A 25444-nucleotide genomic window follows, 5' to 3' on the forward strand; every position below is an offset into this window, starting at 1 on the left:
CATGATCCTTTTCACATCTATGCAGTCAGTCATGTCTGGGGAGTTTATAACTAATTGAAAGCTTAGTCTTTCAACTTTGATTTCAATTTTTTTTTTTTTTTTTTCAAAGGTTAGGATTTCCTAACGTCTTGTTAAAATGTGTATGATGTTTTCTGGTGAAGGCACAAACACACCAGTAAATAATTCATAATTTATTGTTGCAGCATAATCATAAACTGAAACATGTAGAATAAATCTAAACCTTTAATTCAAGACAAAATATGTACAGAAATGTACTCTAGACGGTCTCACAGCTTTACTGTGAGACTCAAGCAGAAACTTAACCTTTATTGTCTTTCTCTGGGTCATCACCATAAAGCTTGAGGTCTGATAGATGGTTAAAAGCTGAGTGCACACACATACGCTCCATAAACATTATCATGAATGGGTAAATATGTGTAAAAACATTATCATAATCATACACATAATGTTTTTTCAATCTAATCTTCTATAAAGGAGAAAACAAATCCAAGGTTAAGAAAAAACATTTCTTACAAAACCACTGGTCTGCTTATTGGTACCCCCACTGTCAGTACTTAAAACTTTTGTTTTACCTCCTTTACTCTAAAGATCATTGTTTGATTGAACAAAACTCTTTTGTCTCTGTCCAAACCTTGTTTGTTACAGTTGGATTCATTTGAACAATAGATTGAGTCTTTCCAATTTGAAGAGTGAAAAAGAGAAACTGTCTTTGCCATTTTATGTTTATGAACCTAAGAAATGGGGCACCGTACATTACTAAAAAACCTCCCAGTTGCACTATTTCGAAAAGTTAACATTAAAAGACTTAGCTTAAATATAAATTCTTAGAAGAGAGCAGTAAGTGTAGATTTCACTGTTTTATTTTATTTCTTAAATTATTAGTATAGCATTTTTTCTGACTGAATAAATTACTTGAATTTGAGGTTGGGTTGTTCAAACATTTTCATTACAAGAAAAGTATAATTTATTTTGAGTCAATAAGTGTCCATTAGTGTAGATGGTGCTATATATACAATGATTTAAGAGTGATTTTCTGGCAACAGATTTGATCGGTTTAGGTATACACCTCCATTTTCTGCTCTAGTCTGGAAAGTTTCTCATTTAATATTCTAACTCTCTCAACCTCCCTTAATTCACAGAGATACTTCAGCATTCAGATTTATTCAAAAACTTTTTTGCTTCTCGAATATTTTGGTTTTCCATGTGTTTTCAGTACTATATAGTTGGTTATAATTCTTCTTTTGGGCACAATTTCAGTGCAGGTCACATGCTAAACTGGCTAATGTTTCTAAAACACCACACCACAGATGCAAATGTTGAGTAACTGAGCAGTCAGCTAGGTCAGTTTTTGCACCAGTGATACTTCTTAGGTGCTCTGTTACGTATTCTTTCCATAAACATCTGGCTTCACTGAGTCCATTCATCCATCACAAAATAGTGACATTTTTCATGTTATGTCCTCTTTATCGTTTTGATAATGTTTTCTCCGGTGCCTAGAGCCAGTAATGGTAATGGAAGTCCTTGATCCTACGTCATAGTGCTGCGGCATTGTGTGTCCGCAACCTGACGAGCATCGATTCGCTGTTTCCTGGTAAACATCAGGTCACTCCTCCATCACTCCATCAGGCAAGGGTCAGTCACAGCCCAGTGGGGATATGATGATAGATAGAGCCGATCTGTATGTGTCTGAGTCTGATTCAGTCTGCTTGTGTGTGGAAGTATCAAGTATGCTATCAGTGTTCTCAAGTCATTGATTGGTCCCCAGTGTCAAGATGCTACCATTGATTCTTTGTCCGGTCAAGCTGAAAAGTCTTGGCTCAGCAGAGGCTCTTAGGTTACTTATCCACACATGCCATGTACTCCTAAATACATGTATGCAGTTGCAAGAGTGCAGTCATGGATGCACAAACTTAGAATGTAAATTGTAAAGTCAAGTCGTTAAAGACATCAGCTGGCCAATAAGGTAGGTCAATATTCATAATTCTGGCTTCACCTGAGTATACTTGACCAAACAACAAGGAGGTCAGTGTTTGGGTAGCCTAGTTAGATACACACCACAGAGGACAGACCGCGGGGTGCTAGTGTCTGTGTGCTTCTGGATTAATGGGAAATCTTCAGTTTATTGTAGTTTATTGAGTTCTGACCAGCAACTGGTGCCAGAGCAGGTAGTTCTGAGACCTCTTATTACATAGATGTTTTTATGCACAATTGAACTAAAGAGCAGATACCACTGAAAACAATAACATGAAAAAACATCAGAATGTAGTGGAATGGTGATGATAGGGTTCCCTGTTTTTTTTTCTCTTTTTTGCCAGCAATAACCCAAAAAAATATATAATTTGTCATTCTTTTCCCTGTCTTATGCAGTTCTGATTTGCCTTAAAAAAAAGAAACAAAATGCAAGTCATCAAGGCAAATACCATCCATCCATCCATCCATCCATCCATCCATCCATCCATCCATCCATCCATCCATCCATTCATCCATCTGACGGTGGAACAGAAGTTAGGGGGTTCGTCTTGCAATTGGCGGGTTCACCTGCTCTCACTGACTCTGTCGTTGTGTCCTTGGGCAAGACACTTCACACGCATTGCCTGCTGGCGGTGGTCAGAGGGCCCGGTGGCACCGGTGCATGGCAGCCTCGCCTCTGTCAGTCTGCCCCAGGGCAGCTGTAGCTACTTACATAGCTCACCACCGTCAGGGTGTGAATGTGTGTGTGAATGGGTGAATGACTGAACTATAGTGTAAAGCTCTTTAGAGGTCATCAAGACTGGTTAAAAGCATTATATAAGTACAAGCCATTTACCATCCATCCATCCATCCCCTTATTTTTATTTTATTATGTACTTTTATTCAGACAAGTTGTCTCATTTACAAGAGAGACCTTTAACACAGACACAAGACATCAATTACCTTAAAAAACAGTAATCATAAAAAAACAAATTAACTTGGCAATTTAAATGGGAACAGAGTTAAAAACTAAATTTAAAAGATACCCACACAGAACTGCAAAGGACAGCTCCCCATCTGCGACACATTTTGGAAATGAGAATGGTTAAAGAATTGACAATGCTTTCTTTTATTGCTTGCACAAATTAAAGAAAAGCTGTGTTCTGCGTGGAATTGTCAGGGTAAGGTTGGTATTTTAGCTTTTGAACTCGAGGTGCTCAAAGGCAGTCCAGATTCCTTAAATGCAGCAATAAAGCTGTTTTATTTGGCACTGATAGAACGTTCTGATGCAGATGCCAACTTTAGCATGATTAACATCTGTCAGCAAATTGTGGTATTATTGTAGTGATTACTAATCATTCATATCTTATCTGGTGCTGTTTCTTTAATCTACCTTAAGCAAATACTGCTTCAAACAATATAAAAGTCATATATACAGTCTTGCAACATACACCAGGTCAAGAACTACTTCCTGTTTTACTTCTAAATATATGTCTAATGTACCCCTAACTTATCTCTGGTCCCCATAATGGTAGTTTAGACAAAAAATGGATAGTACTTCAGAATAAATGTCATGGTCTTTCAATATTGTGAGATCTCATCCAACCTAATCTTGTTGCACCAAATGGCTACCGGACAAGTTTTAAATATGGTGCGAACTGTTGATTAGGTCAAAGCACAGTGCCTTACATTATGGACTGCCAGACTACAGCAATTTAAATGTCACTACCTCATTTTGTATTTTCTTTTGTACATACTGATATACATTTAAAGGTTGAAATCAGTGACCAAGGTGAAATTGAAACATGTTTTTTTCTTAATTGCGTGAACAAAGACAAATATATGTGCCTGTGTGGCACGGCTGTACAGTGCAGCCACCTGTCAGTTTACATACCTGCACATGCCATTTCTTTTGGAAGTTGTCACATTACTGCATACCTCTGTATTGGAGGTCGCAGAGTTAAAGCGGCACAAAAAAGACTGTGTTCATTCTGCAGGTGGCCCTCCTCTCCGTCCCCTCAGGAAGAAGTTGGTCTCTGCTCTCTGAAGGGATACATTTTTTATATAATTTGTTGTATTTTTAACTAAGAGGTCTTGGTCACGCAACATCGCCTTACATCCCATCCGCGCTTGCTCCTATCTTCTCCCAGCTCGTCTTTGTGCCACAGCTAACATTACCTGACACCCCTGCGTAAGAAGAGAGATGATCTCTTTTTCTACTGGCAAGCAGCCATTTTTCCACTACATTTTACAGTTATTGTAACCCCTATGTCTTTAGCACCTGTATTTCTCTGACTTCATTATGTATGGGATTTCGTTAGGCCAGACAGCTGTACCCAAAAATAACCTGAACAGCTCATCCCATTAGTTCATTCTTACCTCACCTCCGCTCTGTGTTACCAAGGGACAATGACTAAGATGCCTTTAAACACACAGACAGTAGAATGCTTCCAATTTAAATAAAGTGCTTGTGTGTTTGTGTGTGTCTGTGTGTGTCTGTGGGGGGTAACTAAAGAAATGCTAAAGTGAAAACAGTGACTCAATGCAAGTGCGGTATGCAGAGCTGATACACGATGAAAGCAGTGAAAGAAGGTAGATTAGTCATTCTGTTGACAAAGATGGCCTCACTCTGAAAGCCATCAACCACTGACACCTGCTGCGACCCTGTCTGTATGATAGGCAGATCCTTGTGTGTGTTTTTGTAGATGTGCTTCAGTTTTTTCTTTGGACAGCAGGTAGCTTTTGATGGAGCTTTATTCCATTTCATTGTAGCTCTGGCTGTATGTTTTGGGTTCTTGTCATGCGGCGGTATTTTGCAGCCTCTTACAGGTTTTGCCCTGTATTTGGCTCTGTCCATCTTCTCATCAACTTTGATCAGCTTTCTGCTCCTTGGTAAAAAAAAAAAAAAAAAGCATCCCCACCATGTCCCTCGAAAAGAGGATGTTTTCAGGGTAAAGTGCAGAGATTGTTTTTCGCCACACATAGGCCAAAAATTTGGTTATGGGATCATGTGACCTGTGGAATATTCCAGAAAGATGGTTAAAAAAACTCTCCATGAACTTTAGGTTGGTTTATCCTTAACAAAGACGCTGAGCTGTCAGTTACAGAACAGCTGATCTGATTCAAGTTCAAGCGACCCTGATTATCTTCAACTTCAGCTACACTTGTTCAGGGTTATTCGTAGAGCTCTGATGTATTGATTCACCAAGAAAAAAAAGAGTTTTGAAACTGTTGCAGCAGAAAATTGCCTACTTTACTGAATATGTGGTCATGTGCGCCTTTAAAGTGACATAGTAGCAAGGTTCTTCTTACAAAAAAACTGTCTGACTAAATGTGAAACTATGAATGCACTTCTGTATATATTCAATATTTATCTGTAGTGCAAATTCACACAGTAACATACAGCCTAGATTACTGTGTAGTGGACCACATAGAATGTTTAAAATAAGCATAAAAAATAATTAATGCAATCACAGTTACCATTGTAATAATGTAAAATCACAATTGTGTTCAAACACAATTCTCTTTTCAGCTGATACATAAATCATTTTTGCAAATTTATTAAAATAAAAAAAACAGCTTTTTTATTTTCCTTCACATGAGGAGAATAATGCAACACAATGAACTGCCACTGAGAGAGAAGCAGAGGAGAATACAGAAGCAGGTTTTATTATGGATCACTTCCCTACCCATTAACTTGATAAACATATTGTTATCTTTTCCTTTTCCTTTAAGAGAGCAGAACAGATTTACATAATGGGGAAAAAGATATGCATAAATATATGAATATTATGCACATATTCTAGCCTTTCTTCAGACTACAGTTAAGACAAATATGCGCTTTTAAAAATCATTACTGTTGTCCACAGAATCCTACTACTGTTGCCCCAATTAGGGTGGAAAGATTTTTGCAGATCAAACATGTAAACTGAACAATATTCAAGAGACTACTTTTTATATGTTCAGGGAATGAAAATACACATTAATGTGACATATTTGTCTTTATTTTTGCTGTCATTGTTTTGACTGGACATGTTTTAATCAGCAAAATAGTTACTGAAAACTGTACCCCTGGTTGTCCTTCTATCCTGGGTGTCTGCACAGAAAACAGGATGGTTATTGTTCTGTACAACAGAATGCTGTTTGTTGTTTTCCCCATAAAGTACAATATTAAAGAGAACAACATCACGTGTCCATCTTGTGGTGACCCAGAGCTTACACAGGGGGTGAAACTGGTATCTGACAATGGTCATGTGAACAAAGGTTCTAATCCTGCCCTGGGTCTCATTAAACCACTGCTGAGACTCCATCTCAAGTACTGAATAAAGTGTCTTTAGAAAGGGAGTTTTGTCCTCCTGAAGGTATCTGTGAACTCATCACATATGACTGTATTGCATATGTTTCACTTTGTTGATAAAGGAAATATAGAGTATTTACAGGGGGAGTGGTGGCCTAGTGATTAGAGCAGTGCGCTTGCGCTCTGAGAAGGTTGCAAGTACCCGGTTCGATCCCCACAGCCTGCACTCTGGTCCCTGAGCAAGATCCTTAATCCCAGGTTGCTACCCGGGCGCCGCACAGCGGCAGCCCACTGCTCCCCAAGGGGATAGGTTAAAATGGAGGTGAATTTCTCCATTGTGAGATCAAATGTTTAGGTTTATCACCCTGGGTCCATTAGTTATGTTATGGTCCTCATCACATATGATCTAGACAGTGCAGAGGATAACCTGTTTAATAAAGCATGTTGTGATTTATTTGAATATACATAGGCCCCTTTTCGGGAAAAAGGAATCACGGGTGATTTGTGTGTTTCCACTGCTCTGAAAGGTTGTGGAAAATACACTGCTCAAAAAAAATAAAGGGAACACTTAAACAACAGAATGTAACTCCAAGTCAATCACACTTCTGTGAAATCAAACTCTCCACTTAAGAAGCAGTTCAGATCAGTTAACCTGCTGTTGTGCAAAAGGAATAGACAACAGGTGGAACCTGGAGGCAATTAGCAAGACAGGAGACAGGCCAGTACATCAGGAGACATGAAGGAGGCCGTAGGAGAGGAACAACCCTGCAGCAAGACCGCTACCTCTGCCTTTGTGCAAGGAGGAACAGGAGGAGCACTGCCAGAGCCCTGCAAAATGACATCCAGCAGGCCACAAATGTGCATGTGTCTGCTCAAACGACCAGAAACAGACTCCATGAGGGTGGTATGAGGGCCTGATGTCCACAGGTGGGGGTTATGCTTACAGCCCAACACTGTGCAGGACGTTTGGCATTTGCCAGAGAACAAGGTGTAGGTGTTAAGGGGATCCGTTTCGGTGGCCTTAGGATTGCGTCTCTGCTATTCGCGGATGACGTGATCCTATTGGCTTCGTCAGGGCGTGATCTACAGCTCTCACTGGAGCGGTTCGCAGCTGAGTGTGAAGCAGCCGGGATGAGGATCAGTGCCTCCAAATCCGAGACCATGGTCTTGAACCGGAAAAGGGTAGAGTGCCTTCTCCGGGTTGGGGAGGATGTGCTGCCCCTAGTGGAGGAGTTCAAGTATCTTGGGGTCTTGTTCACGAATGAGGGGAAGGTGGAGCAGGAGATCGACTGGCGGATTGGTGGGCCGTCTGCTGTTAAGCGGGCGCTGTATCCTGAATGCACTGTATATCAACTCTCCTGCTCTGCATCATGTCGGCCAACTCTCTAGCTTGTCCTGTTATTGTTGCACCATTCAAAGTCCCTACTCTCAAGCTTGCTACATACCGGAACTCTGCGACAGGCAATAAATTTGTTCTCGCTCCCCCAGCTTTTTTTTTGCAGCATTTCTTCTACCATTAGTAGAGTGGTTTCCACCGGTACCCTGTCGGTCACTAGTACCAATGGAGCCTGTTGTTAGCCTGGGAGTCAAGAACATATTCTTGACTCCCAGGCTAACATGGTGAATTTGACAAAAGATTTATACATGATGCCCTTCCTGACACAGTCCTCTGCATTTATCTGGGCTTTGGACCATCACACATAGACACAAGACACTGTCCCCCTTTGAGGCTGCATTGCTATAGTCAATGATGTTTTGAAAGATTTCCATTCACAAAATCTCCATCATATTCTGCAGCAGCAGCACTGTGGGATTTCTGTATATCTTGTGCAATCTGAAAGCTCCTGAGAATTAATTACATAGTCCTGCATTTTCATTCTGAGGTTGCTCCAGTATGGCCAGAACAATTTCACCTAATATAATGTAACTTGGAATTCTGATTGAACATTTTACATCACCAAACTTAAAATAATCCTGTAAAACTTCTTTCTAGTAATTACAGATTTGTGAATATTAGGGTGTTTTAGTTCTAAGAATTTTCTCACAGCTCAACGCACTGCTGCCGTTAAAAATTTTCAGCATGATAAAGAAGCTCTGATTTGCATAGAAATGCAGCGTGATCCATCCAAGCTGCTCCACTATATGCGTTTGCCAAATAACGATTTGTTACAGAATTGGAAAAGCAATAACATTACATTTAAAAAACATATACCATTTGGAGGACATTTTTAATAAATATTGTCCTTCAACATCAGTCAGAATTGAAGAATGAAAGCCCACAAGGTGTCTCACAGAAAATTTGTGAGCTAGAAGGTTATCTTCAGAGTATGAGTTACTGAGGCAATGTATTAGGCTGTCTTTCTGGAATGGAAAACCCTAGGATTTCCCAAATTTAGGGTTAAATACTAGTTTTCACCTTGCCTGCTTTTCGGAATACCCTAGAGCAGTGGTCTCAAACTATAGCATAGATGGCCGTGTCCTGCAACACACCTGACTCCTATCTGGCCTCATTAGCAGAGTTCTGCAGATCTTGACTGCATGCTAGTGAGGTAGTTTATGATGCAGGTGTGTAGGACAACGGATAAATCTAAAAGTTGAAGGACACCAGCCCTCGAGGATTTGAGTTTGAGACTTCTGACCCAGAGCACTTTGTTCCAGAGGTTTGATGTGTCCAGTGTTTGCCCCAAACTTTATACTGCTTACTTTATGGCTGCCTTTCATAATAGTTATTGAATTGTATTTTATTTATCTAGCACCAATTCACAACACACGTCTGACTTTACAAAGTCAAATTTAATCAAATCATATATCTTCTTCCACTTTATCATTAATGCCACAATTGAGGAGTAAAACAAAATAACCCACTTGACCCGTGGATCTTTGCAGCTTCTCCAGAGTTACCATGAACTTCTTGGCTGCTTCTGACCCATGGTCTTCTTGTCCTACGCTTTCCATTGCATGATGGTTTGAACAGTAAGATGTCTAAGCTGATATTACTTTATAACCTAACCCTGTTTTATGCCTCTCCACCACTGTTCCTTGGTCTGACATGATACATGATGCTATATGTTTATTTATGTTTTCTAACAAACCTCTGAGGCCTACATAGAATAGATGTATTTATACAGTGATTAAGTTTATAGATTGACTCACCAAATATTATCGAGCCACTGCAATACATGATGTTGAAACATTTTAAAAGCTCTACACCTAACACTGTCTTTGTTTTCCTTTTTACAGCCGGTCACATAATTTTTATGCATGACAGATAATGAATGGACCAATGAATGTACCAAAAAGTGCTGCTTGAGTTTTGTTGCCACAAATTTAGACTTTTTTCTTCCTTTCAGATTTAGCCTATTTTAAGTGGCTGTCAATGGCTGCTGCTTTTTTACTGAGAATTTAGTCCATGGTTTATTTTTCACATAGAAATTGTAAACCTACACAACTACTACATTTTCATTTAGTGATAAATTTAACCCTCTCCTCAAATGCACACACAACTGTCCCCTTAAAAAAACACCCCAGCTGCTTTTCTCTCTTATTCCTTCTGTTTATAAACCAGCCAAACTGTTAACCACTATGTTATGTTTTGTTTAGATTTATTAATAGAACACATCCAATGACATTAATGGAATAAATATGGACATAAAGTGAAGACTTTCAGCTTTTAAAATCAACAAGTTTATATTCAACTCCAATCAAAGAAAAATCACAGCTCTTTAATATGAAGCGCTCTTTTTCATGTACTTAAAAATAATTTTCACAAATGAATGTTGTTAATAAAATGTTTGTATTTTTTTAGAATATATCTGTAAGCATAGAGCTCATGATGTCTGTCTGTATATTTATTTATTAATTTCTTTTGGGGGGTGTTAATTGAGAAAGTGTCCTGAAAATTCATGCTGCAAAGTAATTTAGTCATATTGACTCCACATTAATTTTAAATGAGCTACAATGTTAGCTAGGTTTTTGCGGCTCCTCTTTCCTATCCCAGACAGTTTTTTGCACCCTCTGTCCTTCTCCATCCTCAGCCTCTTTTATGTGTGTCAGATAACAATCACCAAATATGAAAAGTAAATTCTGTAGGAAATATTGGCAAATGGGTTTGGGTTTGATTGTGTATGAATATTTAATTTAGTTATAAAGCAGGGATTTAGTGCATTAATGGTTTTATCCACCTCTGACACTCCATTTGACTCTCTCCTCGTTCCTTTGCTTCCATTTAGATAGGGATGTCGGTACAGTCTGCTGTCTCGTCTGCAGATTGGATCGTTTAATTACCATATTTATACTGATTAAAATGGTATAGATTTCTTTAAAGGGGTGGTGGTTGTCAGATTCATATTAGAAGACAATTGGTTAAACAGAAAATTAATTATGCATATACTCTAGAGAGACTAATAGAAACGTATCACCGTAGAATCAAATGAAAGCATTAACAGAGAAACAGTGTGGTTTGTCTTTTTGTCACAATATCAATTTTCTTTTGGTTGGAAGTCTTAGCAAAGCTGCCTCTTTGTCATGACTTGCACTCATGAACCATCCATAAATATAGGCACTGGTCTAAGCTTTCTGCTCAGATTGTTTGTATACAAAAAAAATAAAAATGCAATTTTGCTTTGTTGTAACTCTGCAGCCAATTTGGGTTCATTTTGTGATTTCATTCTCTTGGTCTTCTGCATTGTTAGACTGTGTAATAGCTGGCTAGACAACAGTGACAGCTGGGTGCTCTTCACCTTTGACTCTCATCTGTATTCTTGTTTTTTTGACCTAATAACACTTTAACAGGCAGGTCCAGTCAGAATTTACTCGTGGGAAGCATCTGTAGAATTTGGGCAGATAGATTTTCCCTGCTGATAACTTTAAACTGCTGTTATTTTAAATACAGATTTGGTTAAAATTCAGTAAAATATCAATCAAATAAGAGTGTAAGGAGGTTAAAGCTGTCATGTTAATTTCTAGTCTGACTTTGGTGCAGGCAACAATTATGGAAACAGTGGGAAGGTTTAACAGATTTATTGAAAATTTGTGAAGTGCTGGATCTTTTTAGTTCTTTGCAAGATTCTGGGTTATTTTCTACGTTTGTAAGATAGTGGGAAATTATTTAACAGATGAAGCAGATCTAGTCCAGATCTAGTCCAGGAGGAGGTTAGCAATTGCATGGACACCACTCCCAGAGGAAAATGGACAGATTGTTCCAGCTTTAACCGACTCATTTATGTGTTTCTCCATAGTCCCCTGTTCTGGGAAGGCACATTATGCTAACACCCAGATGGGAGCAGAGCACCATGGAGAAGGTCAATAACACAATTAGAAAGGCAATAAGGTGGTAGAGAAAGCACAAGATTTTACTGGAGACTCTTTTCAGTCCATGATACCCTGAAGGAACATTGCAAGGCTCAGGAGGGGAGATGGTGTCGGCAGAGAATTGAGGGAACGGCTAACTAAAGGCATGACGCATGTTCATTTCTGGTCTGACTCTGGTGCAAGCAACCATTGTGTATACAGTGGAAAGATCCTTATCATTTGTCCCGATGAGCTGCAGCTGCGGGACCACACCTGCGAGTCACACCTTGTAAGGGAGAGGTGCAGAGAAACACAGAAACACACACCAACCCGCACATAGCTCTGTGGATATGACTAGAGGTACATTAAACACTCATTAACTAGTCTTGTGATCTATCGAAATAAACTAAAGAGTGAATTTTTTTTTTTTTATAGTTGGCTATCAATAGCGCACTGTGTATATATATGTATGGGTTCTTTTGGGGATTTTTTGATCAGAAGACTAGAAATCAAACGGGAAACAAGTAGTTAACCATTCCGTTTTTGGTGACAAGAGGGAAAAGGGTTACGAATAAATAAGTTTGACTTCTTCATACCCCTTTTCAGACACTTACTACTAATCAAGGTCACATCTGAGGTTATACTTGCAGGTTTATGCAATGGAATATTTTTTTGTTTATATTAGTAGTTTCAATTTACGTTAAAGTTCATATACAGATATGTAAGGAGGCGTTGGTGCTCATACAGATGAATATGCATGTGTTGATTGTGATTGTCTTGTCATTTTGTTTATCGATTACTTCTTTTTTTAGTTGGTGAAAGAAATTCATTCAATATCAAAATAAGCCAGAGATCTCTCTACATTGCTTGGAATTTAGCGTTAGGATTTTATTTGAAATCGGTACAAAAATCTAATTCTGGAAATCACAAAAATCAAGTACCTAATTTATTCTAAAACCATTATCTGCTGTTTACTGACAAAACAAACAAAACTAACTAACAAACAACACTACTAGTTAAATAGAGAAAATGTGACCAGGGAACAACACTTAACACTACAATATATAAACTGATTAGAAATCTAAGATTTACCCGGAGGTAAACGCTTTCCCAGGAGATAAAAGAAAAAGAAATGTCCTAATTCAAAATCATAATTCCTAATTTTAGCCTAAGAGGTAAAGTGGAAATAGGAGATAAAATGATCATCTCAGGACTATCTTTATAATTGACCAACTTCACCAGCACCAGAAGCAGGCACAGTAAAATAGTGAGTATGCCCTACATGAGATCTGACTCCTGTTTCAACTCTCACTAAACTGACCTGAGCCATAAATCAGGGAACGGATAATCAGATCCTGCCCTTAGTCCAGGGAAAGCTTTCCTTTCAGTGGTGCATGGAGTCACAGCTCCACTTCCTGGGTGGTAGCTTCAGGTGGCACATGGTTGTTGGACAGTCATGGGGAAAATGTTGACTTATGCAAATGTACATCCTATCCATTTGTTTCCTTTGCAAAGGCTTTGTGGGCGCTTAGTTTTTGATCCCTCTTAGAGCTACTGATTCAATAAGTGACAATTGTAGTTGGCATAACGTAAAACTTCTCTGAGGACAAACAGCCTTTTCTAGAAGAAGGACCATCATGGAAAACATTTTACCTGTAAAACTAAAACTGAGTCGCTTTCTTTTAGAGGAACCAATTATGTTGTCATGAATCATTGCCACCATTTTTTATGATATTGTTTTTTTATGCACTGCATGGCCTGAATGTTATGTTTTTCATGCTATTTTGCGTTTGTATTTTAAACTTTGTATACAGTAATATTGTTTTTAGGTAACAAAAAGCCCAGCCAGGGAAATATATTGCAAATTGACCAGTGTTATCATAAACTTTTTAACGTTAGGCTTCTGAAAGCTCATTTGAACTGGCCCGCAAAAAGAGGCAGTTCTGTAGTTTTAAGTTTGCACCTGGGTTGAATGTGATTCATTACAATACTGTGTTGAGCTGTCAGTCAAAACATGCATCTCAAATTTTTTGCTTCTGAAAACTTGCCTCAAGGCTGTGCAAAGACGTTCAGGCTTAAATGGTTATAGGGTTGTCATTCATATAGCAACTGAGGTTCTTTGTATTTTCTGTAATCTGTTACAGTGTATGTTCAGGGAAGTGAAGCTGGGCTGACTTCACCCAGTATGGGATTCCTCAGCTCTCAGCTATGTTCGATAAAGATTAATTCAATCCTATTTTCTGCCCTGAAATGCTTTTTCCTAATATTATTCTGTCTGAGTCAGATTTCTCTCTCTCTCTCTCTCTCGCTCTCTCTCTCTCTGACAAAGTGTCTTCCTCCGTAGTAGAAACACTAAGCCCCTTATCCATTTTGGGACTAACAAAAGCAGCAGGAAGAGAAAGTGGTCGTAACGTCTTGTCATTCTCTATCACAGATTCATTATCTGTCTTTAGGCACTGCGAGAATGAACTCCGCTCACACTTTTCATTTGCTGGTTTATACTTGGTGTAACTGTTAAAATCTGTGTTTCGTTATGTTGGTGTGGAAGAAGGTGTTAAAAATTAAGGTGTTAATGAAATTAAGAGTCAGAGTGCCACTGTTTTACTTGCTGAAATCCATTGAAGCAGTAGAGGATACAGAAACGATTTGTTTAATCAACCTACTTGAATAAAGTTTCAACAGGTCACATCAGCTTTTCCCTGTCCAAGATTTTACGCTGACTTGAACACAAACTTAACTTTTCCGAAAACTTTATGTTTCCATTATTAAATAAGTTTCAGATACCTATGATGATAAACATTCATGTTTGTGTTGATAGAAACCATTCTTGTATATTGTGGAATGTATATTTATTACCAGTTTACTTTGACTTTAATACAGTGTCTGTAAGTAAACGAATGACATCTGATAATTATATTTTAGGAGATTTTGAAAAAATATGTTTAAAGAAGAATCCTTTATTCAGTTATTTCACTTCCACTCTATATCACACAAAGTCACAATATAAGGCACCATTTTAAATTACTGGCAACCCTGGTAAACATATAGTAATAAGCCAGTAAAAATTAATGTTTTTTTTTATAGCAGAAGCATAATCTGAGACTGAAAATATTAGAAAACTCCAACCTCTGGAGAGTTACATTTATTTATTTTATTTATTTAAAAAAAATAATATAATAGAATGGGCAACGTTGGTGGAGGAGCAAGGGGGTTTGTCTCGTAATCGGAGGGTTGCCGGTTTGAAACCCCTACTGTCTCAATTGTTGTGTCCTTGGGTAAGACATGTCACCGCTTTGCCGCTTTCCCGGTGGTCAGAGAGCCCAGTAGCACAGATTGAATGGCAGTCTAGCTTTTGTCAGTCTGCGCAGGGTAGCCGTGGCTACAATGTAGCTCTTCACCTCCAGCGTGTGAATGTGTGAGTGAATGGATGAATGGATGAATGACTGAATGTAGTGTAAAGCACTTTTTGGGCCTTCATGACGTGATAACATGCTATACTGGTACAGGCCATTTTACCACAATTTTACTTTTCTAAAATCATTGGAGCCATATATAGTTGCAATCCTAAAATACATTTTTACTAAATCCTTTTTCTACATTTATGCTTTACTTTTTAAATTGATCCAGAGTGTCTTGTAAACTTGGAATTAGTGGTCCATAACTTGCTTCCCTTAAGTCTGTTATTCTAACTATAAGGCTATGTTCACACAGCAGGCAAATGTGACCAAAATCGTATCTTTTTGCCCAAAAAAAATAAGAATTTGTGCCACTTCCATACATGGTACAAAATTGGAGACCTGTGGGATATTTTTTCAAAGCATTAGGAGTCTGAACAGTCATGTTGCACTTCATCCGTATTTTACGTCACTGTCAAGGCTCTAACTACAGATCCACACAGATTTCTCTACAGCAGTAGCAGCCACGGTGCCACAAAAAACTATTTTCTTCATACCTTTCATTTTCTTGTTATGAAATAGTTTTAATATTGTTGGCTACGTTTGCTCAACAACTTCATTCTAACATAGAGACACCACTATCCACTGTTTTTTTATGAAGCTCAATTGAACACTTCTAGTAGCAATTATATCCACCATTCTCTTAAATTAGTACTATGAACTACAACACAAAACAAACGAACAAAAAAATCCATCTTCAGCCAAAAATCGGAATTGAGAATGAAGATCTGCAGCGTCAGCACTAGGTATGGTTGAGGAAATGCCGTGGTGGGTATTTAGCAAATCTTTCATGGGTCCAGCTCAGTTTCTCTGATGCTGAAATTGTTTTCCTTACAAAAGTGCTATAGATCAAGGGTAAATACGTGTATCAATCTATCTACTTAGCCAACCTAAATCCAATAATTTCCATTTCCACTCTTTAAAATCATACATAATCGATTAATTTCAATACATGCAAAACTGAAAGATGCTCATTTTCAATCAAACACCCATTTGTGGCCGTGTCAACAGATTTAGGTCAGTCTTTATGTTAACTCAGTTTCCTGACCGACTGAAGAGATTAATCATTTTAAAAGCATACACCCAGAATCGGGGAGGATGGCCAGCTGCGTTGCACAGTGGATATGTTTTTAAAAAGTATTTTCCTGAAAAAATGTTAACTTTTTGTGCCATAAACATACATATTATTAGTTTCAGGGACTTCTCATATGGAGTAGTAACAACCGCTGCTCCTGCTCCATATCAGCTTGAATGTGGAGACTTGTTGGTGTTTACGTGACTGTAAACCTACTGTGTGTATAAAGTGGGCGGGTCAAAGATATGTGTGTGTAAATCTTTGTGAGCGGAGCGCATGAACCCAGCTTGTCTTATGTTGTCACAGTGACCTCTGCTGCTTCTGGTCACCAGTCTAGGCATTCTTACTCTTTTCACATCCTTCAATGTGACACTGGTATCTATTCCCACATAGTTAATAGCCCTTATAGAATAAATGTTTTGGAATTTGGTTTGTATTTAGATCCATGTAGACACTTGCAAAAGTATTCATACCCTTGGACAGTTTTTATATATAACTAATTTTACAATAAATTCGATGTGATAGATTGACAGGTAATTTTGAATAGGAAGGAAAATGACTCTTGGTTTTGAAACTTAATTTGGGGACTGACTGGGGCTGATGTACCGTGCAGTGTCTTATGTATTTTTTCTTCCCACTCATTAAGGGGCGCATGTCTAATAGATTCTCCATCGTGAGCTGCAGATCTCTCTGTTACCTCCTGACTTCTTTTTGGTTAATTCCCCCTTTGCTAGTCAGTTCAGGTGGACAGTCATGTCTTATAAGGTTTGCTGTTGAGCTACTCTCTTTTCTTTTTTGGCTAGTATACTAAATAGTCCTTAGCGAGATGTCCAAACCTAACCCTGCTTCTCCACTACTTTATCCCTGACCTGCTGTGTCTGTTGGTCTCCATGATGCTGCTGCTTGCTTATTAATGTTCTCTAACAAGATCTGCATGTATACAGAGATGGAATCTAACAGGTGGATTCCTACTGATATAGGTGACTTCTGAAGGTTGTTGGTTATGGTGAATATTATTTAGGGGTATCAGAGAAAGGACAACGGGATGCAAAAGCCCCCCTTCAATTTCTTATCTTAAAATGAAACCAACTATGTCAAATTCTGTTCGCTCTTCTCTGTTATGTGCTGGTATTCATTGTCTTATTACATAAAATCCCACTTAAGTACAAATGGGTTTGTGGTTGTTTAAGGGGAGAATGCCCCCTTGTGAATACTTCTGTAGTTTGGGAATTCCTTTCCCTATATATTGTAAACCTCGTCTCACTTTCTGCATACAAGCATCTGTGGAGCAGTAAACTAGTGTTTAGGAGCTTCATCAGAGAATTTGCTAAGATGCAGAGCTGTCTTCAAGGTGAAAAGCCTCCAAGTGTGACGAACATCTCTTTGCTCTCCCTTCCCGAATGGTCAGAATGGTGCTTGAATTTTAATGATGTCTATGGTCTTAAATGCTGCCGTTGACTTTGACCCACCCATACTGTGTCACACACTCACTGCCATCTCTCTATATGCATAAGCACAGCCCCTTCATCCTTTCCTTGGAAGTGAAGATCTTCTTACCTCAGGGACGGTTAGATGAGGAACTCTGAGGTGTTGATTACTTCGGTGCTCAGCAGTCAAGTATCTGTATGTGCGGCAGCAATTTTGTCCACGCATGTGCTTGCAGCAAGGTTTAAAGGGGGGTAAAACCTCAAACTTCCTCCAGACTCATTAGCTGCAGGAGAGATCAAGTGTAAAATTGGACAATTTCTTGAAACACAACACCACACGCATAGTTGTTCAACACACATACTTACACACAAACGGTAATGGAGGAAGAGTCCTTACAACCCAAAACCTATCGTAACACTTGAGCCATTTTCTTAGGAGGGTATTTAGAGTGTAGTTTGTCATGCAGCCTTCTGCTGTTATCGTCTTCCATAGTAAAAGTCATTTTCAATGTTCACAACTGTGCCAGAAAGAAATGCCCTTTATAAATAAAACTGTACACATTAAGTCTATATCTGATTAATAAGCTGCTGCCCAAACTGTTACTAGTTTTATTCAGAGGGGTAAATCACTTTCATACATGTGAGATAGATCAATATACTTTCTGCAAAACTAAAATATGAGAATTGATGAAGGTATTGATTAACGTTTTGTGACATTTATCTTTTTCTTTTCTTTTTTTCTTCCAGCAACAAAGACGCCTAGACCTTCTAACCATCACCAATTCTGGTAAGTCCCTGGGATTTTATTTCCCTGGCTTCACTGTCACCTGCAATCGACCCAACACGGCACCACCTGGACACAGAAATAAACATAATTTGCTATGATCCTGAAGAAAAGCTCAATATCAGTCAATGCTCAGAATCATTATTGTTTTTTTTCCCCCCCTGTTCTATAACTTGGTTTGATATTGATTTGAAATGATGAAACTTGCCAGCAAAACTGTGAGGCTCACTTTGAGGTGTTAAAAGGAAGAACATGCTGTTTTCTGGGTGCCCTGTGCACATATCTGCACAGTCGGACAGAGGAGTAAGAGCAGAGACAGCTTTGCTTGTGCTGTCAAAAGCCTTGCAGCTGGACCTCTGCTGAGTTGTTGCATCCTGATCCGGTTTTTGAGCTCGTTTTTAAGGAAGGCTGTCTGTGGCTGTGATGTGTTATGTTTCAAAAACCCGACAGATTTTTTTTTAAAGTCACAGTGTGCACAGCATATATATTTATGTTGTCAGAAGAATAAGGGGCAATATTTTTTCTTGCGGTTTATTCTTTCTTTTTTCTTTCTGTGATAATAAAATAACATTTTTGTCATTTACTTTTGTGTTTGCTCTAAAAATGGTTTAAAATGATACACAACTTCAAATTAAACTTAAAAGCAAAGATATTTGAATTAGAAACTTATAGGAATCCCAACCTTAGAAAAAATATTTCTTTGTCGGGTTCTGTCTTCATTGATAGATTTATAGACTGTGTGGAAATGTATTTTTATTTATTTTTTTGTTAAGCCTTCACTTTCAAAACCTTCCCAGTAAATTCAAATAAATATAGTGATCTAATTTAAGATTCCCTTATGCCTCCTTCAATATGCATTTAGCACTCATTAGAAAACTTACACTTTCCTTTTGTAATTGAATCTTTATTCGTAACTTGCAGGCAATTAAAACAATTTCTGCTGTCATTCTTGTAAGTGAAGATGGGATAGAAAAAAACAGTGGTTTGTATACAGCCAGCAATTATTATATATCTTTTTTTTTTATAGGTGCCTGAAATAAACCTTGCGCGTACATTTATATGGAAAGTAAATCAGTCAAATATTCAAGCAACAGAGGCTTGAAAATATTTAAAGATTTTCCAGTTTCTCTAAAAGTTAAACAAAAATAGTTTTGTAGTAAATAGCCATTCACCATCTTCTTGAACTCTATCATGTCAATAGAACAAATATATTAAGTTGTAAGTAAAAGATTTGATAATCTGTTCAAAATACCCTGTCCTCATCTTGCTTTCTAAGCCATGCATAAATCAGTCCAGCTTGTTTTGAGTGATGATACGCTGAGCAGCACATGTTGAAATTTAAACATTTGTTTGGACCAATTAAAATGTTCACATTCTTTACTGTATGAAATTATTTTAGCTGTACATACTGAAAGACATTTTCATGAAGACAAAATCATTTTAGAATATATTTTCCTTATAATCATATTTCCTCATTACTCTGTTAATGGATCTCTTTATAATTCAACACTAGTTTTATACTTGAATTTGTTGATTTTGGTTCTAGGAAAATATTTTAAACCGTGTCCAACGTGCAGCTCAGAAACACATCAAGCAGTCAGACATGCATATGGTGCTTTAAGTTTGACTGAAAGTGGGAATATGAGTAGTCACAAAGTAGCTGCTCAGTTCAAAATCATTGCCAGCCTCTCAGAGAGGCAGCTGTGTGAGCGAGGGATCCACTGAGATGGAGAGCGAGGAGAAGTGGAGAGAAACAGATGGCACCGGGGAGGAAGATACCGAGACCCATATGTCTAAAGTATCTGGATGATCTAATATGCTTTGATTAGAATAATGCATATGTGAGGCTCATGGAGACCCAGTTAATTTAGCATGTTTACATTGCAGCTGTTCCTCAGGTCCAGGGCTGAGGCAACACTCAGCTGTGGCCTTGACTGTTTGACAGAGGGCAATCACAGAAACTGAGATTTAAGAACATACAAGGTTGTAAGAGAATCAAAACAACTTTATCTACAATTGTGAAGTGAGAAGGGGAAAAAAACAAATACATTTTTCGCTTAATGCAGTGACTAAATAATGATGGTTTCTGGTTAGGTAACTTTCTATGAAATGACATTATAGCTTACAACTGATTTCAGCTATTTTAAAAGTGAGCTGGTTGTCTCTACCAGATGAGTAATTTCCAAACTTTAGTCACAACATGGTCATAGTGTCATGCCCTTTTTACATCTTGTTGGAAGTTTATTACTTTTTTCTTATCATCCTTGAAAGATACAGTTAATCCCAAAATAATTTATACCTCTGGCAGATTTTGATTCAAAGTAGTCTTTTAATTTTACCAACATGTTTTGTTGGTCTGCATTTTGACCTCACCTATAGTCATGAATCATGACAAAAGAACGAGATCCCAGATACAAGCGACCCAAATGAGCTTCCTCTGGAGAGTAGCTGCGTTCAGCCTTAAAGATAGGGTGAGGAGCTCTGTTGTCCGGGGAGGAGCTGAAAGTAGAGCCACTGCTTCTCTGCACCATAAGGAGTCACTTGGGGTACCACACATCTTTCATGAGTAGTGAATGCTGCTTGTCTAGGCTTGCAATCTGCTGGGTTTTCTTAGATAGGAAACATTTTGACCAATCTGTATGATTTGATTGCATTTTACTTTTTATAGTGCCTTGAGATTACATATGTTGTAAATTGGCGCTATATATATCCAATTGAATTGAATTGAAATCTTTGTAGATTTTCCCTCCACCTGTTCCCTGCACTCACAGGATCACAATGCTATCTCTGCCTCTACTTCAGTCAAGCTGTTTCCCATTACTTCACTGTATGAGTCAACTTTGTTCTTCTGTAGTTGGCACAAGTCTGCACATTTCCCTTACTCTTGAAAATTGGTAACGGCACACTTCTTCTCCCTTCCTCTGGCATCGTCTAGTTTTTAAGATCTCATTAAACAGCCAAGTCAAAAACTCTTTAGCTGTCTCCCTGAGACCCTTCCATACCTCCACAGGCATACTATCAGGACTCTGGTGATATTCTGCATCACTTCATCCAACTCACTCCAGAATATTTCTTTCTCTAATTCACACCCCAACTGTGGGCCATAAACACAAACAACATCGAACATCACATCCTCAGTTTCTAGCTTCAGACTCATCACCTTATCTGATACTCCTACTTTCAGAACATTCTTGAAAAACTCCTCTATCTGAAGATAACTCCTACACAATTTGTCTTCCCATCTAAACCGTGGTAGAGCAGATGCTAGCCTTGTTACTTTTCTGCTTGTTATCTTGAACACAGTATGTTCACCTCTGCATCATATCAGCCTATTCTCATAGTCCCAATATTCAAAGTCCCTACTCTTAGTCCTAGACTCTTCCCTTTCCTCTACTCTCTCTGCCCACAGACATGTATTCCTCTTATTCTTCCTCCTCATCTTTGCAGACCACCAGCAACCCAATTCACACTGTTACACTGTCACTCATCTGCACCAACTGCGGCCTCTGTTTTCCCGTGCCTCAGCTGATCCGGTGTGGAGATTATATTCTTGATTTAGCAAAGGTTTTACGCCGGATGCCCTTCCTGACACAGCCCTCTCCATTTATCCAGGCTTGAGACTGGCCCAATATAGGACACAGGACACTATGTCCCTATTACGGCTGCATTAGTAGCTTTGAAATCATCACTAGATATAAATCATCAAAATACCAGAGGAAAAGTGATGAAGAGCTTTTCAGCAAAAATATGAATAAGATTTCCATAATCCCAATAAAGTTATTTGCATTGTTATTCCATTGCTATTGCCAAAGATGTGTATATAAGATGTGTGTGTGTGTGGGAGTATATATATATATATATATATATATATATATATATATATATAGATTAGGGCTGGGCAAGTTAACGCGTTAATTTCGCGTTAACTCATTAGACTATTAACGGCGATATTTTCTTTAACGCGCGTTAACGCATGTTGGTCACATGCTTTTATTTTGTGAAGGTCTGTTGCTGCGGTGTAGGGGTTTGAATCAGAACAGTAGGTGGCGATAATGCGCCAATAACCTCGCTGTCAGCCCAGCCTCAGATTCAAAGAGGAAGAAAGGTGCTGGCCGGAAAAAAACACAGCTGACATGCGGAAGGCGGTGTTTCCCGCAGGTACCGCGAGCGAGCTTAGGCGAGGCGAGGCGGTGAGTTGGCGGCCGGAACAAGTTTTGTGCGGAGCGGGGGGTCTGCATCGACGCCGTCGGTGAAGTCGCTTCTCGTTTCAAAGTATCCATGTATTTTTGCCTGTTTTCCCCTGCCATTCACTATATGCGCGCGAGAAAGCAACAACAAAAAACCGCGTGTTAACGTCAAATAAACGCAAGCATATCGAGTTAGCAAGCATTTCAGTTTAAAGTTCTTCCAGCATGGAATATGACAGAAACAAGTTAGTTGGAACCACTGCCAAGTTAAATTTTGGTATTGAACATAAAATGGTAATGCTGCTCCCTGCTGTTACCTCAGAAATTGCCTGTTTTTGGTAGATCTTTTCCCCATAAAGAGAATTCCCTGTCAGTGGCAATAAGCTTTAATTTATTATTATTGCTATTTTTTGTTTTACATGTTTAAGTTGAGCTTTACACTAAATATGTGTTACTGATAAGTGCTACAAATGTTACAACACTTTTGTTCATATGGCAGCAGAACATTAAAATAAAAGTGCTCTTTACACTACTTTTGAATTCATTCTTGGAGTTTGTAAATACAATGCGATTAATCGCGATTAATCAGTGCGATTAATCGCGATTAAATATTTTAATCGTTGCCCAGCCCTAATATATATATATATATATATATATATATATATATATATATATATATATATATATATATATATATATATATATTTATATATTTTTTTTAAACATGCCTTTCTCATTTCTGATAACAGACCAACTTATTTGTTGAATGATAATTTCAACCTTCCCTGTGGTATTAATACATTTGGGCTCAACTGTATCCTTGCTATTTCGAGCTTGCTGTACTTCAGAAAGGTTGTGACTCCCATCAGAAGGGGTTCTGATCAAAACATTTTCCAGCTATGGTGTATCGGAATCCGCTCCACACTTTGAAGGAACCTCAATCTTTTTATATGGATCGATGGAGTTCTGATAACCTCCTCTGAAAGGGCACTTCACACTGTGTATGGCCAGATGGCCAAACTTTGAAGTTTTGATAGTTCAGAAAGTTTTCTTTTAATCACTGAGATTTACTTGTCCCGGAGCTGTTTCTCTTGTGCCTGTATATAAGTCACAGATTTTGCAGAAATAAGTGAGTCACAGTAATCTAACTCACAGTAAAACATTTATACTTGTTGGGGTGAAAATTGCTGCTGTTAGAATGTCTTTACCATTTCTTTAAGTGAATTTTGTTTGGAAAACGTTAAACAACTCTTTATAAACCTTCCAGTTGAAAATTGGCACAGAATAGATTTTATTAGATTTATTTTTCTTAACGTTTTTATCTTATCTTGGGAAAAAAGATCATGGGCCCTTTGCTGTTAGTATAGCATCTACATTAGCATTTTCAAGTAAAAGTATCGCTAATGGCTGTTTCAATTCAGTCCTTTTCTGTTGCTTAGCCAGTATACAGAATGACATAAAGGGGACGCATACAAAATCCACTTTTTGAGCCATGGAATCCATTTTGTTGAGTGCTTGGAGTCTCTAGGAGTGCAGACACTTCGACTGTAGTCTGTTCAGGTACTTTGTAGATGTCTTTACATTCTGTTTTGGTAATATTTTCCATTAAATTTAAGAAATAGTTTCCCTGAGGAATGTTTAAGTGTGCTGTTACTAATTTTCAAGGGGGAAATGTGCAGAGTTATGGCACCGAAAAAACTCAACAATGGAATAAATAAACTAAGAGCATTTGCAAAATATCAGTGTTGAAATTATGGAAATTTGTAACATATTATGTGATCATTTGGTCTTGTGTTGGGTTGGAGACCCACCCAGGAAGTACTCCCCACCATTTTCGCTGACACAGCTCAGGGATTTCAAGTGATTGATATATCATCCATAATACAAGTGATTTTTATAGCTCTTTAACCTCTGCCTTGCTTCAATGACATAATTTATAAAGAATTTTACTCTTGATATAGTAAGAACATGCAGACAATGTTTCACCAACCACAGCATGACTGGTATTTTAGTCTTACAGTTCACAAATCAACAAGCTTTAAATAACTGACTCCACCGCCTGATCCTCTGTTTTTCAGTTTTAGCCAATACAAGTTATAATCACAAGTACCAGATAAAACTGATATTTATTTTTAAAATATTACTTAGCATGTTTCCATGGTCATAGTCTTGGTGTCCACTTATTGACTCCTACATGTAGTGATTAGATACCACCTGGTTAGCACTAATGATGTTTTTTTTAGTCTTACAGTACGTACTGTGTTCTGTCGGTGTGGCATGCCCTGTCAGAATAGCATACCGGTAGTTGATTTTTATAGCACCATCTGTCAGTTTAGACTGTTTTATCTAAACTGCATACCAATGTTTGTATAAGAGTATGATGTTTTAATTAGTGCTTGTTTCTTAGAAAATACAGTTTATGAAGGCGTAAGCTGTTTTGACAAATTTTACATGTTAAATCTCCGTCGGCCGATGGGTCCATGTGAGGCCAGATCATTCTGTCATGAACAGGGACAGATGGACCCAGTATTCAGGCCGGACAAAATGATGATATTTTAAAGGGATTTATTAAACAGAAGACAAACAGGTGGAAACAAAATGGGCATCAAGCCAAAAACAGGAGGACTGTGAAAAACCAAAAATAGTCCAGAGATGACAAACAGCAAACTTAAAAATCAAAACAGGGGACAGGCTAACTCCAAATTTCAAAGATCGGTCCGGTCAAGCAACAGACAGGCAGAATAAGATATTCCAGAGACAGAACCAGGTCAGGTAAAACAGGCAGGCGGTAAGGTCAGGCAGGAAAAACATAATCAGGTATCAGGCTGGCTCAGAAGTCAAAAAGGCAAATTGGGTCAGGTCAACAGGCAAACAATACAGAGATCAGGGAATGCTGGACTAGACTCATCAATAGGTATGGAAAGAAAATGATCTGGCCCAGTGCAGGGGACAGAGGCAG

At 38.3% G+C, this 25444-nt stretch overlaps 1 protein-coding gene across 3 annotated transcripts in view; it reads left to right on the top strand.

Annotated features, from left to right (window-relative positions):
• Positions 1-25444, top strand: part of agbl4 (ATP/GTP binding protein-like 4) — a 464476-nt gene that overhangs the window by 282905 nt on the left and 156127 nt on the right. For all 3 annotated transcript variants that reach the window (XM_036141240.1, XM_036141239.1, XM_036141241.1), the window contains one exon: positions 18262-18301. In XM_036141240.1, the coding sequence (XP_035997133.1) occupies positions 18262-18301 (40 nt within the window). The remainder of the gene's footprint in view (positions 1-18261; positions 18302-25444) is intronic.

The sequence above is a fragment of the Fundulus heteroclitus genome, chromosome 9 (assembly GCF_011125445.2).
Source record: "Fundulus heteroclitus isolate FHET01 chromosome 9, MU-UCD_Fhet_4.1, whole genome shotgun sequence".
NCBI classification, from domain to species: Eukaryota; Metazoa; Chordata; class Actinopteri; order Cyprinodontiformes; family Fundulidae; genus Fundulus; species Fundulus heteroclitus.